Here is a 14548-nt window from a genome sequence, read left to right as displayed (position 1 = left end):
CAATTATGATAAAAGCATTCAAGGGAAGATGGGGATGAGAATATTGAATAGGTGTTTCCTCTGAGTAACTGACTTGTGCAGTTGTGGATCTGGATCTCTCTCTGGTTTGTTTGATGCTCTAGAAGTGGATCTGTGTTGATGCATGTGGTCTGGCAGAACAGCACCAGTAAGTCTGGGGTAACTAGCTTGGTTAAGGGAGCTGTTGTATACCTCATTTTTAACTCGAGACTGAGTGAAACTTGCTTTAATCTACTTTAGAAATAAAAATGTAAAACTGAATATTTAAAAAACGACATAAACAACAAGGTCCTGTCAGAGAAGCCCACAGGTGTCCGTTTTTAGTTTAAAGTGTCAGTTGCAGCCACCGGGGGGAGACACGCACCAGTACCAGAATGTCTGCTTTTTTAATTATAATTTTTTACAAGAAGAGCATTCCCATCAGTCTCACTAAACACACTGGCCCTATTTTATTCTAATTTAGATTCTGAATGTAGATGTTGGTGTGTGTGTCTGTTCAACTGGTGGCACTCTATCTCGCTGTGCTCTCTTTCTTTCCTGTGGGAACGTTAACCAAAGACTTCTAATGTGATTGTATATGGACTTCACCATCTCTCACCCCTCTCTGCCTCACTATCCCACGAGACACACATTCAGCTGTGTGCACCTGTAAAGTCGATACACCTGTATGGCAGAGCTGTGTGTGTGCACCGTGATCAACACTGGCACCTGTAGCAGTGCCTGTGGATGGGGATAGGTTGAGTGTGGAGGGGTAAAGTGGGCTTCTCTGATGGACAGGTCAATTATCCATTCCCGTGGTGGCTGGGTGATGTTTGTTAATACACACTGAGGGTTGATCCTGTGCACACTGTTTATGCTCAGGACTCACTGTCTGTCTGTCTGTCTGCTCAAGGACTGTTGCTAGGACACACATGTTCAAAGACTGTCACGAAAATACACTGTTTCTGCCTCTTGGATACAGTGTGTCTGTTTGGCTCCCAGTCAGTGCATTGTAGTTGCCAGGATACATTGTCTCTAGGATACACATTCTCTGGTTCTAGGATACACTGTCCGTGTCTCTGTCTCACCACTGTGTTTTCTTTCTTACATTCCCTCCCTCATTTCTTACTCTGTTTCTCGATTCTCTCTGTTCAGCTGTGACACTATGCATCATGGTCCTTCACTCTGTATGGCCTATGTCCGATTGGCTAAGCCCTTTGGCCAATGGGGTCCCAGGGAAGCTTTGTTTGATGCTTTATTCCAAGTGGGGAGTTGTAGGATCTCACAAGCATTATCCCAATGCAAAAATATCCAAATATTTAATGTTTTACAAACGCAGATACCAAAGATAACTCTGTCCTGTCACTCATTCTCTCTCTCTCTCTCTCCCTTCCTCTCACCCTGCAGCTTGTATATTAAGAGACAAACCCAGCACTGGCTTTAGTTCTAGCCTCAGTAATTCCAAAGCATAGATGTATATTTCTGAGAAACCTAAATGAAAAAAAGTATGTTTTAAAACTTCTCGTTTGTTTGGTGTATTGCTCTTTTTCTGCCACAGCATGGAACTAATTGCAGAACTGTCTTACTCTTGGTAGGTTAAAGATATAGTATTTTTGTATGTTTTGGGTGTGTCAAATTATGTGTGTGATCATATCAGTTAACACGGCCCAAGTGACCATGGCTGAAAAAATAAACTAGAAAAAAAAAAAGGTAAACCTGTACATATTACTTCTGTTTGTGGATTTTTGAGAAATGCATTCTGTAAAATCATTAATAATTCTTCCTCTGTAAACTAAGCTTGGGCTAAACTAAAGGAATGTGTCCACTGTATCCTCCCAGACTCTGTAGTCTTTCCTCTGAATAATCCCCGTCTGTCACTCTAGAACTCTGGGAGCCACTCTTTCGTTGTGCCGCGCGGTTCCACCGTTCCACTATGGACTAGAACACTGCTCACTATTGCTACACGGACACATGCCTGAGATCCGACTATGAAACGCCCCCCTCCAGACATGGCGGGTGGTGGCATATAGAACTGAAAGATTGTGTAGAACATTTTCAAGTATGTGAATCAGGATACATGGTAGATTTGATGCATTTGTCTGCTGTATTTTGTTTGTTTGTTTATATATATATATATATATATATATAATATAAACATAATATTTTACTGTAACTGTACAGTTCTCTTTGTTGTAAACACATTAAACCATTTTCCAAGTGTTTTAACATTTGAACAGGCAATGTCTTTTATTATGGTCACAATATCAAGATTACCACATACAGCCATAAAGGGCACAGAAAGCGGTCAATAAACTTAACAAATGACATGATAATACACGTAGATAAGACATGCACACTTTTCTGCTGATTTGTAACATGCAATAACAGGGCAGGGAGTTGAGCTCAGGAGTAGAAGACTGCTATAGCCAGAAAGCAGATAACAGTATAGAAGGTTCTCTTCAGAGATATAAGCTGACTGGGATCAGTGCAGGGGAGAGCTGCCAGTGGAGTCAACAGCGTCCTCCGTGCCCAGGGCTGACTGGGTCAGATCAGTGTGGAGGTGGTGGCGGGGCGGAGGGCCGGGTCTGAGATCCTGGGGGACCTGGGCCTTCTTGGCCTTGTCCTTCTTGCGAGTCTGAGAAGAGAGAACCCACAGGAAGAATGTGTAGATTAATAGCCTTCAGAGCTATTCTACGGATTGCAAATTGGACGACAACATTTCACTTGAGTTGCCCTAGTCTTGTCATGTAAGTTTGATAGCAGTTTTGTGACACGCTGATGACTATCCACACTATAGGGTATGGATGGCAGAGTGGAGATTTCATCTTTCCATTTCTCAAATGTACATAACCTATAGACTTTCAATGTTCTATGTCACAATGCAGATATGTAGTTCACATGACTCAGCACAGGGGACAGTTATTTCCTGAATGTCATGTTCCATGTGAGTGAACTGACTGACTCTTACCCTCCCCTTGGACTTGATCACCTGGTAGGCATCACTCTCATCATCTTTTACCTGGAGAGCCTAGAGAACAAAACACAAGTTCTATGGTATTGGTCATTGAATTAATAAAGAGCCCCTGGAATGGAAGGCTTGCAGTAGTGGATGAACCTGTCCAAAACACTGGCTGCATTCAGGATCACAGTGTTCTGCAACATCTCAGCATTGGAACATGGTAATAAGCCTGTATATAAGGAGTAGTCCTTACCTGGTATGTGTCACTACTAGCTTCCTGTCTGTGCTTCTAAGAGGGACAACCACAAACATTAGCACACATTAGCAAGACTGTGCTCAGAATTAGAACATGGCCTCTCTCACACAGTAGTCATAATAGCCCTCTCACTCACCTGTCTTGTAGCTGCAGTCTGGTCAGTCCTTAGATCCTCATAGTCGTCAGCAATAGGACCTGTCAGGAGTTCCTTTACAAAAACATATATTCAGAATGTCAGTACCATGTCATGTCCATGATGCCATATACACACACACACACTTGCTTGCACACAGACACATACACACAGACACAAAAGGTATGGGACGTTGTAGGAAACTCACTGCATATGTGGATTCCTCCTCAGGTTCAGGTACAGACTGGCACCACTGCAGACAGAGAGAAGAGGGGAGCGTCAGAAACAAGGAGTTGATAACACTGTTCTACATCCATTTATATGTATTCAATTGTAAGATAACACGCCTCTGTAACCTGTGCACTAACTCATCCTCACTGTATACACTTGAATAACTAGTACCTCACCATTGGTAGACAATGGAAGGGTGGGTGGCACTCTACCACCTGTATTGTGACTCACCTTCACTTTGAAGAATAGCACGGTGGTGATGATGGAGTAGAGAATCAGGACTCCGTCCAGTATATAGCAGATGACCGGTTCATTTAATGAAGCCTCTACAGGGCACACAGAAGATGAAGAGTCTTTAAAACACAGACAGGCCACACAGACGAGCGCAGAGAGGGAGGGGGGTATAATAATATATAAATAAACAAAGTAAGTTACAGTTTTTCTTAAACGCGTACAGGCAATTTTTGGATCTGTGTTGAAACGTATCCATAGCAAGTTTCAAGTTTTATTAGTGGTATGTACAGGATACACATAGTATACACTATCAAATTAAATGGATGGTACTCACAGGTTCCTTCCCGACAATGCAACAGCAATAAGAAATAATAAAATATAAGAATACGAACATAAAGTAAATGGCTCAGTAGAATATAATAAAGATTTTAACATAAGTATAATACAGGAAGGCACAATTTATAGTCCAATATTTACATGTGTTTTGGTGAAGGAGGGATTGGTGGGCAAGTGTTTAAATTATGCAGTATTTATCAATAATAAATAAGTCTAGTAGCCACAGTTGTGATGTGTGTGTAGCATGAATGTGTGTGCGTGTGTGTGGATGAGTGTATATCTGTGTGGGTGTGTGCGTGAGTGAGTGCATGTGTGCTAAGGTGCAGAGAGTCAGTGCTGGTCCAGTTCAAGTGTTCAGCAGTCTAATGGCTTGTAGATAGAAACTGTCTCTGAGCCTGTTGGTATCAGACCTCATGCTCCAATACCGTCTGTCCGATGGTAAAGGAGAGAACAGCTCGTGGCTGGGGTGTGTGGGGTCCTTGATGATGCTGCGGGCCTTCCTCAGGCACCGTTTTGAGCAGAACAGCAATGATCAAATGCACAAATACATTTACAGAATTTCTGATCATTTTCTTGCCTTAGACCACCTTTTGCAAAATTTTATATAACTATAAAATTCACTGTTAAGTGTTTTGTTCACAGAATATTTACACATTGTTTTCATCAGAAGATAAATGTGTGCAATTGTGCTCACTGTTTCCAGCAATCAGTAAAACTACTGCAATTATACCATGTACAATATATAGAAAGATCTAGGCAATGGGGACTGTCTAATTGTAATGATTTACAATATTGGTGACATGCAGAGATGCAGAGAATGAAGTTGCGTTACTTCTTGGTAACTTTGGGTTACTCCTAAGTCATCATCTCCAACATTGTGACCTTCCATTATAGAGCTTTGCTTTGGTGTGGATTGAGGCCTATACATTCATATCAGTTGTGTTCCTCCATTGCATTTACACTTCCTTATTTCTATTGTGGATTGCGTTTCTGTGCGCCAATGGAAAGTCTACACAACTATAAGCAAACCAACCTTTGTATTGAATACATGGAATTAGATTATGATGATACCGATGAATGAATCCTGCACACAATGTGGTTATTATAATTGTTTTAATCAGGAATAATATTTGATTTGATGTGTATGAAATTGTTTGGTGAAAATTGCATAAAAAACAGAGTAGTTGCCCATAATTCTGCACCTTTGGATAGTTGTACTTCCAATTTTGATCATCATGATTTAGTGACTGCAAAGAAAATGTATTGATCTACTGGAATTTTAAAAAGACAGACAAACTTTCTGTTTGTGTGCTTGGACTCAAGATACAGTATAAGTATGGTTGCGTTAATCTTTTTGCAGGCAGTACTGTTCTTTTGATGAAAGTATTTCCAATTTTGAAGGTATAATATAGTTTTGATGAATGTATTTATGTTTTGAGAAAGCAACTACATTTTTAAAATGCATTTACTGTTTTGCAAAAGGCCACAGTTCTGTGTCTTGTGGACTCTGTTTTGAAAATCAACATTGTTCCAAAAAATGCTTGTACTCGATTGAGAAAAACTGTAAACAGGTGCATGGATACTTAACTAGAAGGGTGAATGGGGTAGTACTGAGCACAGAGCTGTACCATAGGTGGAAATGGTAGACATTTTAGTACAGTACACTAAAGTAAGAGAAAGTCTGCATGTCATCGGAAATATAGATACCTGTCTCCCTGTCAGTAAGAAGGGGAAGCTCTCTATCTCAATCTTTCTGTGGTTTGTGGGCCTCAGTATGTAGTTCAGTGGTTTCTACAGAAGCTGTGTTGTGAGAAATAGAGCCATTGGTGGGGTAGTTGCTTGCACTTATTAGTGTATATGTGCGTGTGAGAAAGGTGTGGGGGGAAATGCATGAGACCATAACATTTAGCTGGGGCCAGCTGGTGATCATCTACATTTATACAGATGTAAGATCTTGCTACAGCAAGAAAATAATCCTGCAGCAACAGGAAATGTGAATTATTATGTGGGTTATAATAAATATACATTTTTTAGGGGTTGATAAATTTTTCGTTAGGGCAAATCAAGTCTGAAATGTCAAAGTGGAAACTACAAACATTAAAGGCCTTTTTAAAATTCAAATACACTACAAGTTTGCATTTCCTTCTTTGCAGGAAAATTCTCAGCAAACACACACACACACACCTAATTGAGGATATTGACCTGCACACGTCAATGTATGGTATGTTCGGATTGCTTCACTGGAAATATTTACTTTTTCTTAGTTTTGATTTTGCATCAACGACTTTATTTCAAATTCACTATTGAGTCCCCCTCATTACTCAGCAGCAACTTTGTCTCAGAATAATCACTCTCCAGTTTTCAGTTATCAAACACCAACAGGTGCTTCTCTCTCATATGTGTATGTCTGTGACTTTGCCTTGCTGGTAATGCGGAAACGAACAAGGCCACGTCTAAGCTTTCATGTTCTTCACAGACTAAAAATAGATGCCTAGAAACGTAGCCACGCAATCACAAACATGAACAGATAGGTAGGGCACAGAGCACTATATCTCCTGGAGCCTGCCTCTCTCTCCTGACCAGGGGGGGGGCACTCTTCGTACCCAGGACAGAGCACCTCTGGGTGGGTAAGGAGTGAAGGCGGTGAGGGTGGGAGAGGAACGCCATCGGAGGGCGTTGGACAGAGCATATAAACGGTAGTACAGGAAACGTACTATCTGGCCACACTAGAAAGCATGATAGTCACTTTCTAACCAAACACACACAACTTTAATGGACCATTTTCCTAACCTTAGCCCTCACACATAAATTCAGAACAAACAGCTCATATACTTGCTGAACAGTTTTGATGGTATCGCCACTTCTGTTCAGTCTACCATGGCTATTTAGTGACTACCGTAATACAGCTAGGTTGGCACTTACCTGCAGAAGACAAAAGCATCAGCATCAGCATGACACCTGTCCTCCATGGAAGGGTCATGCTTCCTCTTTTCTCTGTTTCTCTACAAGGACACAGGCGATGATCCCTCTCTTTCTGTCCTGGGCTGAATGATGGGCGGGGGCTCTAGAGGGCTCTCTTAGTTTTTTCTTTCTCTCTCTCACCCCCTCTCTCTCTGATCACAGGAAGTGGCTGCACTGACACCAATGTATCTGCCCCCTCTCTCTCTGATCACAGGAAGTGGCTGCACTGACACCAATGTATCTGCCCCCTCTCTCTCTTTCCTACATTCTCTCCATCTATCTAAGCATCTTATTTCTTTACCTTCCTAAGCATATATACTTGTCTTTTTCTTTCTTAGTTTCCCCCTCTATCTCATTGTCTATTCCTCTCTCTAACCACCACTCTCTTTCTCTATCTATGTCCTTATCTCTTTCTCTTCGCATTTGTTTTTCCATAGTGTAAGTTCAGCACCTCAGTCCCTCCATTTGTAACAGATTTCATGCTTTATCAACAGACAGCCTATGAATCTAAAATCAACGTAATTTTCTAAAGGTACTGTGTGCTTCCTCCAACTGTCGAATAGAGCAATAATGAACGAGAGGGTAAGCATTACTGTGATTATTGGCACAACTGGATTGTTAAACCTGCAGGAGCCTAAATTTGGTTCCTTTTGTTACAGCCCACAGGGTCATGTCACAAAAATGTGCAATCTACCCCACCATGGCAAGGTGCCAGCTCCACTATTGTAGACAGTGAGCAAGGACATCAAATTATCAAAACATTTCAAAGCTATGGTACAGAATAACTTGATCTCTAGGGTGTACCATTGATATCAACAGGTGATAGTGTAGATTTATTTTTTTGCTTATATACAGTGGGGAATTTTCTTCTCCAGAAAATCACATTGTAGCATTTTTTATGAATTTATTTGCAAATTATGGTGGAAAATAAGTATTTGGTCACCTACAAACAAGCAAGATTTCTGGCTCTCACAGACCTGTAACTTCTTCTTTAAGAGGCTCCTCTGTCCTCCACTCGTTACCTGTATTAATGGCACCTGTTTGAACTTGTTATCAGTATAAAAGACACCTGTCCACAACCTCAAACAGTCACACTCCAAACTCCACTATGGCCAAGACCAAAGAGCTGTCAAAGGACACCAGAAACAAAATTGTAGACCTGCACCAGGCTGGGAAGACTGAATCTGCAATAGGTAAGCAGCTTGGTTTGAATAAATCAACTGTGGAGCAATTATTAGGAAATGGAAGACATACAAGACCACTGATAATCTCCCTCGATGTGGGGCTCCACGCAAGATCTCACCCCGTGGGGTCAAAATGATCACAAGAACGGTGAGCAAAAATCCCAGAACCACCCGGGGGACCTAGTGAATGACCTGCAGAGAGCTGGGACCAAAGTAACAAAGCCTACCATCAGTAACACCTACGCCGCCAGGGACTCAAATCCTGCAGTGCAAGACGTGTCCCCCTGCTTAAGCCAGTACATGTCCAGGCCTGTCTGAAGTTTGCTAGAGTGCATTTGGATGATCCAGAAGAGGATTGGGAGAATGTCATATGGTCAGATGAAACCAAATATAACTTTTTGGTAAAAACTCAACTCGTTGTGTTTGGAGGACAAAGAATGCTGAGTTGCATCCAAAGAACACCATACCTACTGTGAAGCATGGGGGTGGAAACATCATGCTTTGGGGCTGTTTTTTCTGCAAAGGGACCAGGACGACTGATCCGTGTAAAGGAAAGAATGATTGGGGCCATGTATCGTGAGATTGAGTGAAAACCTCCTTCCATCAGCAAGGGCATTGAAGATGAAACGTGGCTGGGTCTTTCAGCATGACAATGATCCCAAACACACCGCCCTGGCAACGAAGGAGTGGCTTCGTAAGAAGCATTTCAAGGTCCTGGAGTGGCCTAGCCAGTCTCCAGATCTCAACCCCATATAACATATTTGGAGGGAGTTGAAAGTCTGTGTTGCCCAGCGACAGCCCCAAAACATCACTGCTCTAGAGGAGATCTGCATGGAGGAATGGGCCAAAATACCAGCAAAAGTGTGTGAAAACCTTGTGAAGACTTACAGAAAACGTTTGACCTGTGTCATTGCCAACAAAGGGTATATAACAAAGTATTGAGAAACTTTTGTTATTGACCAAATTCTTATTTTCCACCATAATTTGCAAATAAATGCATTAAAAATCTTACAATGTGATTTTCTGGAATGTTTTTTCTCATTTTGTCTGTCATAGTTGACGTGTACCTATGATGAAAATTACAGGCCTCTCTCATCTTTTTAAGTGGGAGAACTTGCACAATCGGTGGCTGACTAAATACTTTTTTCCCCCACTGTATGTTGTAGCTTAGACCCTATTTTACATCTTCGGAGGTGTTTGTGCTGTTTCCGCCATCAGTTGAGACACAGCATACTCTTGAATACAGACTGGGTATCATGTTTTGGCTGATAAATGTCATAACATGTGAATATAATGTACATTTCAACTTTCAAATGGTACCACAAAGATGGTTGGAGGTCCACACATCAGAGAATGTTGACTTAAGTGGGAATATCCATTGTTATACATTTAGCTGTCAATCTATTCAAATCATAGAAAAATAGATAATAGAACAGACATTCCTTTTCAAGTTGACATTCAATGGTGGGTGGACCGGCAGCCATCTTTCTGGTAGTAATAGACAGTTAAAGATAAAATTTACATTTGAATGGTGTACCAGCTAAATTGCAGTGGTCTGAAGGGATAGGGCCATTCTATTAATATTTGTATTATTATTATTGAAATGACACCCACCCTGTATTGAAGAGTATGCTGTGTCTCAACCGATGACTGGACAACACAAACACCTCAGATGATGTAAAATAGTGTCTAAGCTACAACATTTGTAAAAATGATAAAAATCAGAGTTGATGCGTTTTTAGATAATTGACATCAAAGGTTAAAAAATGATATAATTTTATATTTAAAAATGTTTTTCCCCAAGACATCATAGAATAGTCTGACAACCCTGTTAATAAGCTTTCAAATTATATCAAACTCAACCGTTTATCTTTGACAGTAATTAAGACATGGATTTACACAATTACTGTTATTGTTTACGCAATCCATTATAAATCGCAATCTGGGTCAGGTGGGCATAATTTGAAAGCTTGTTCTATTGCCACCATGACTAGCTAAATTATAAAATACGATTTTACAGTATTAGGCCTTCACAAGCCAATTCAGCGTATTTTGTAGCACATAGACTGGAGTCATTAGTGCATTCAGATGCATGGTCCGTGGCAAATTTGAATCACACTACAACAAACATAGGCTCATTCTGTTCAGGACAACCCAGGGTATGACGCCATGTCATCTTGTAACTGTACATCAAACATAGTGATCATAAACGTTGACACTGTATATGACATGAGGTTTATGATATGGAAATGTGAAGTGCACATTTGGACTCACAGGTGTTTGGCTTGCTTGTATGACATCAAATCAGTATTTATTATAATCCTCAACGTCTCATCTTTCAAAAAATCTATTATTCGAAAATGAGATATGGCAATCTGCACAACGGCAAAAAGGCAATTTTTAAACAATGGATGAGCTTTTCTTAGTAATCTACTTGAGGACCATTTTGGGTTAAAGTAAAACTTTTGTATAAGTGAAGCTTTTAGACAGAGGTTTAGTGCTTTTATATTTAATAATCTCTACCCACCTAGTTCATATTCATTATATAGCATTTCACTGTTAGTTTACACCTGTTGTGTACGAAGCATGTGAACTACTTTTTCATAATAACTTTAGTTCACCTTTATTTAACCAGGTAAGCCAGTTGAGAACAAGTTCTCATTTACAACTGCGACCTGGCCAAGATAAAGCAAAGCAGTGCGATAAAAACAACAACACAGAGTTACATATGGGGTAAACAAAACATAAAGTCAAAAATAAAACAGAAAATATATATACAGTGTGTGCGAATGTAGTAAGTTATGGAGGTAAGGCAATAAATAGGCCATAGTGCAAAATAGTTACAATTTCGTATTAACACTGGAATGATAGATAAACTATATTTTTCTTAAAATTAAATCAAATGTTATTTGCCACATGCGCCGAATACAACAGGTGTAGACCTTACAGTGAAATGCTTACTTACAAGCCCTTAATCAACAATGCAGTTAAGAAAAATAAGTGTTAAGTAAAAAATTGATTAAGTAAAATATAAAAATAACAAATAAAAGAGCAGCAGTCAAATAAAATAACAGTAGGGAGGCTATATACAGGGGGGACCGGTAAAGAGTCAATGTGCGGGGCAACAGGTTAGTCGAGGTAATTGAGGTATATGTACATGTGGGTAGAGTTAAAGTGACTATGCATAGATAATAAACAGAGAGTAGCAGCAAATAGTCCGGGTAGCAATGATTAACTCTTCAGGAGTCTTATGGTTTGGGGGTAGAAGCTGTTAAGAAGCCTTTTGGACCTAGGCTTGCCGTGCGGTAGCAGAGAAAACAGTCTATGACTAGGGTGGCTGGAGTCTTTGACACCGCCTGGTATAGAGGTCCTGGATGGCAGGAAGCTTGGCCCCAGTGATGTACTGGGCCGTATGCACTACCCTCTGTAGTACCTTGCAGTCGGAGGCCGAGCAGTTGCCATACCAGGCAGTGATGCAACCAGTCAGGATGCTCTCGATGGTGCAGCTGTATAACTTTTTGAGGATCTGAGGACCCATGCCAAATCTTTTCAGTCTCCTGAGGGGGAATAGGCTTTGTCGTGCCCTCTTCCCAACTGTCTTTGTGTGTTTGGACCATGATAGTTTGTTGGTGATGTGGACACCAAGGAACTTGACGCTCTCAACCTGTTCCACTACAGCCCGTCAATGAGAATGGGGGCGTGCTCAGTCCTCCCCTTTTTGTAGTCCACAATCATCTCCTTTGTCTTGATCACGTTGAGGGAGAAGTTGTTATCCTGGCACCACACGGCCAGGTCTCTGACCTCCTCCCTATAGGCTGTCTCATCGTTGTCGGTGATCAGGCCTACCACTGTTGTGTCGTCGGCAAACTTAATGATGGTGTTGGAGTCGTGCCTGGCCATGCAGTCATGAGTGAACAGGGAGTACAGGAGAGAACTGAGCATGCACCCCTGAGGGGCCCCTGTGTTGAGGATCAGCGTGGCAGATGTGTTGTTACCTACCCTTACCACCTGGGGGCAGCCCGTCAGGAAGTCCAGGATCCAGTTGCAGAGGGAGGTGTTTAGTCCCAGGGTCCTTAGCTTAGTGATGAGCTTTGAGGGCACTATGGGGTTGAACGCTGAGCTGTATAGCATTCTCACGTAGGTGTTCCTCTTGTCCAGGTGGGAAAGGGCAGTGTGGAGTGCAATAGAGATTGCATCATCTGTGGATCTGTTGGGGCGGTATACAAATTGGAGTGGGTCTAGGGTTTCTGGGATAATGGTATTGATGTGAGCCATGACCAGCCTTTCAAAGCACTTCATGGCTACAGACATGAGTGCAACGGGTCGGTAGTCATTTAGGCAGGTTACCTTAGTGTTCTTGGGCACAGGGACTATGGTGGTCTGCTTGAAACATGTTGGTATTACAGACTCAGTCAGGGACATGTTGAAAATGTCAGTGAAGACACTTGCCAGTTGGTCAGCGCATGCTCGGTGTACGCGTCCTGGTAATCCATCTGGCCCTGCGGCCTTGTGAATGTTGACCTGCTTAAAAGTCTTACTCACATCAGCTACGGAGAGCGTGATCACAGTCATCCAGAACAGCTGATGCTCTCATGCATCATTTATGTTGCTTGCCTCAAAGCGAGCATAGAAGTGATTTAGCTAGTCTGGTAGGCTCGTGTCACTGGGCAGCTTGCGGCTGTGCTTCCCTTTGTAGTCTGTAATAGTTTGCAAGCCATGCCACATCCGACGAGCATCGGAGCCGGTGTAATACGATTCAATCTTAGTCCTGTATTGACTCTTTGCCTGTTTGAGGGTTCGTCGGGGGGCATAGCGGGATTTCTTATAAGCGTCCGGGTTAGAGTCCCACTCCATGAAAGTGGCAGCTCTACCCTTTAGCTCAGTGCAGATGTTGCCTGTAATCCATGGCTTCTGGTTGGGGTATGTACGTACGGTCACTGTGGGGACGACGTCATCGATGCACTTATTGATGAAGCCAGTGACTGATGTGGTGTACTCCTCAATGCTATCGGAAGAATCCCGGAACATGTTCCAGTCTGTGCTAGCAAAACAGTCCTGTAGTTTAGCATCTGTGTCATCTGACCACTTCCTTATTAACCGAGTCACTGGTGCTTCCTGCTTTAGTTTTTGCTTATAAGCAGGAATCAGGAGGATAGAATTGTGGTCAGATTTGCCAAATGGAGGGCGAGGGAGAGCTTTGTACGCATCTCTGTGTGTTGAGTAAAGGTGTTCTAGAGTTTTTTCCCTCTGGTTGCACATTTAACATGCTGGTAGAAATGAGGTAGAACGGATTTAAGTTTCCCTGCATTAAAGTCCCCGGCCACTAGGAGCGCTCCCTCTGGATGAGCGTTTTCCTGTTTGCTTATGGCCTTATACAGCTCATTGAGTGCAGTCTTAGTGCCAGCATCGGTTTGTGATGGTAAATAGACAGCTACGAAAATATAGATGAAAACTCTCTTGGTAAATAGTGTGGTCTACAGCTTATCATGAGATACTCTACCTCGAGACTTCCTTAATATTAGATTTCGTGCACCAGCTGTTGTTTACAAATATATACAGACCGCTGTTCTATCCTGCTGATGTAGCCTATATCCCGCCAGCTATGTTATCCATGTCGTTGTTCAGCCACTACTCGGTGAAACATAAGGGTAACTTTAGTGTCGCTTAACTTCTTCCAGTTTGAAGTAATTGGTAGCTTGGTAAACTATATTCTCAGAGTAGCTTCCCCAACACTGACATTCTGTTTCTATTTACAGTTCTTACCCTCTGTCCAAGGTGAAATATGCTCTGCCACTGGCCAGCTCTGGGCTATAATAAACCTAACAACACAAGGGAGTGAGTGAGTGAGTGAGTGAGTGAGTGAGTGAGTGAGTGAGTGAGTGAGAAAGAGAAAGAGAAAGACGGAGGGAGGGAGGGAGGGAGGGAGGGAGGGAGGGAGCTGTGACCAGTGTCTGGTCATTAGAAAAGAGAAAGCCAAGCAAAGGGATTGGGTAAAATTATAGTCAGTCAACAACGGTCAAATCAACATTCAACATGATTACGTTATTAAACAGTTTCAGTTTCTCCGTGATGGCTGTGTTTGTTCTTCAAGGCAGACTGGTGAAGAATCCGTTGTTTTATGGCATTGTATGGCATGGCACATGTGTTAATGTTATGGTTGTGGGGGCCTCCCGAGTGGCGCAGTGGTCTAAGGCACTGCATCGCAGTGCTAGAGGCGTCACTACAGACCAGGGTTCGATCTCGGGCTGTGTCGCAGC

The 14548-nt window shown here is 42.1% G+C and overlaps 1 protein-coding gene across 1 annotated transcript; it reads right to left on the bottom strand.

Annotated features, from left to right (window-relative positions):
- Positions 1-1852: 1852 nt before the first annotated feature.
- LOC121554376 (T-cell surface glycoprotein CD3 zeta chain-like) lies at positions 1853-7177 on the bottom strand. Its single transcript, XM_041867937.2, has 7 exons — positions 7069-7177; positions 3808-3902; positions 3554-3598; positions 3349-3420; positions 3210-3245; positions 2966-3025; positions 1853-2632 (listed from the first exon to the last, which is right to left on the bottom strand). The coding sequence occupies exons 1-7, from the start codon at positions 7124-7126 to the stop codon at positions 2480-2482; spliced, it is 519 nt and encodes a 172-aa protein (XP_041723871.1). The 5' UTR covers positions 7127-7177; the 3' UTR covers positions 1853-2479.
- Positions 7178-14548: the final 7371 nt, after the last annotated feature.

This window comes from Coregonus clupeaformis, chromosome 4, assembly GCF_020615455.1.
Source record: "Coregonus clupeaformis isolate EN_2021a chromosome 4, ASM2061545v1, whole genome shotgun sequence".
Classification (NCBI taxonomy): domain Eukaryota; kingdom Metazoa; phylum Chordata; class Actinopteri; order Salmoniformes; family Salmonidae; genus Coregonus; species Coregonus clupeaformis.
Note: the sequence above shows the minus strand (reverse complement) of the source record. Positions and strands in the feature narration are given on the sequence as shown.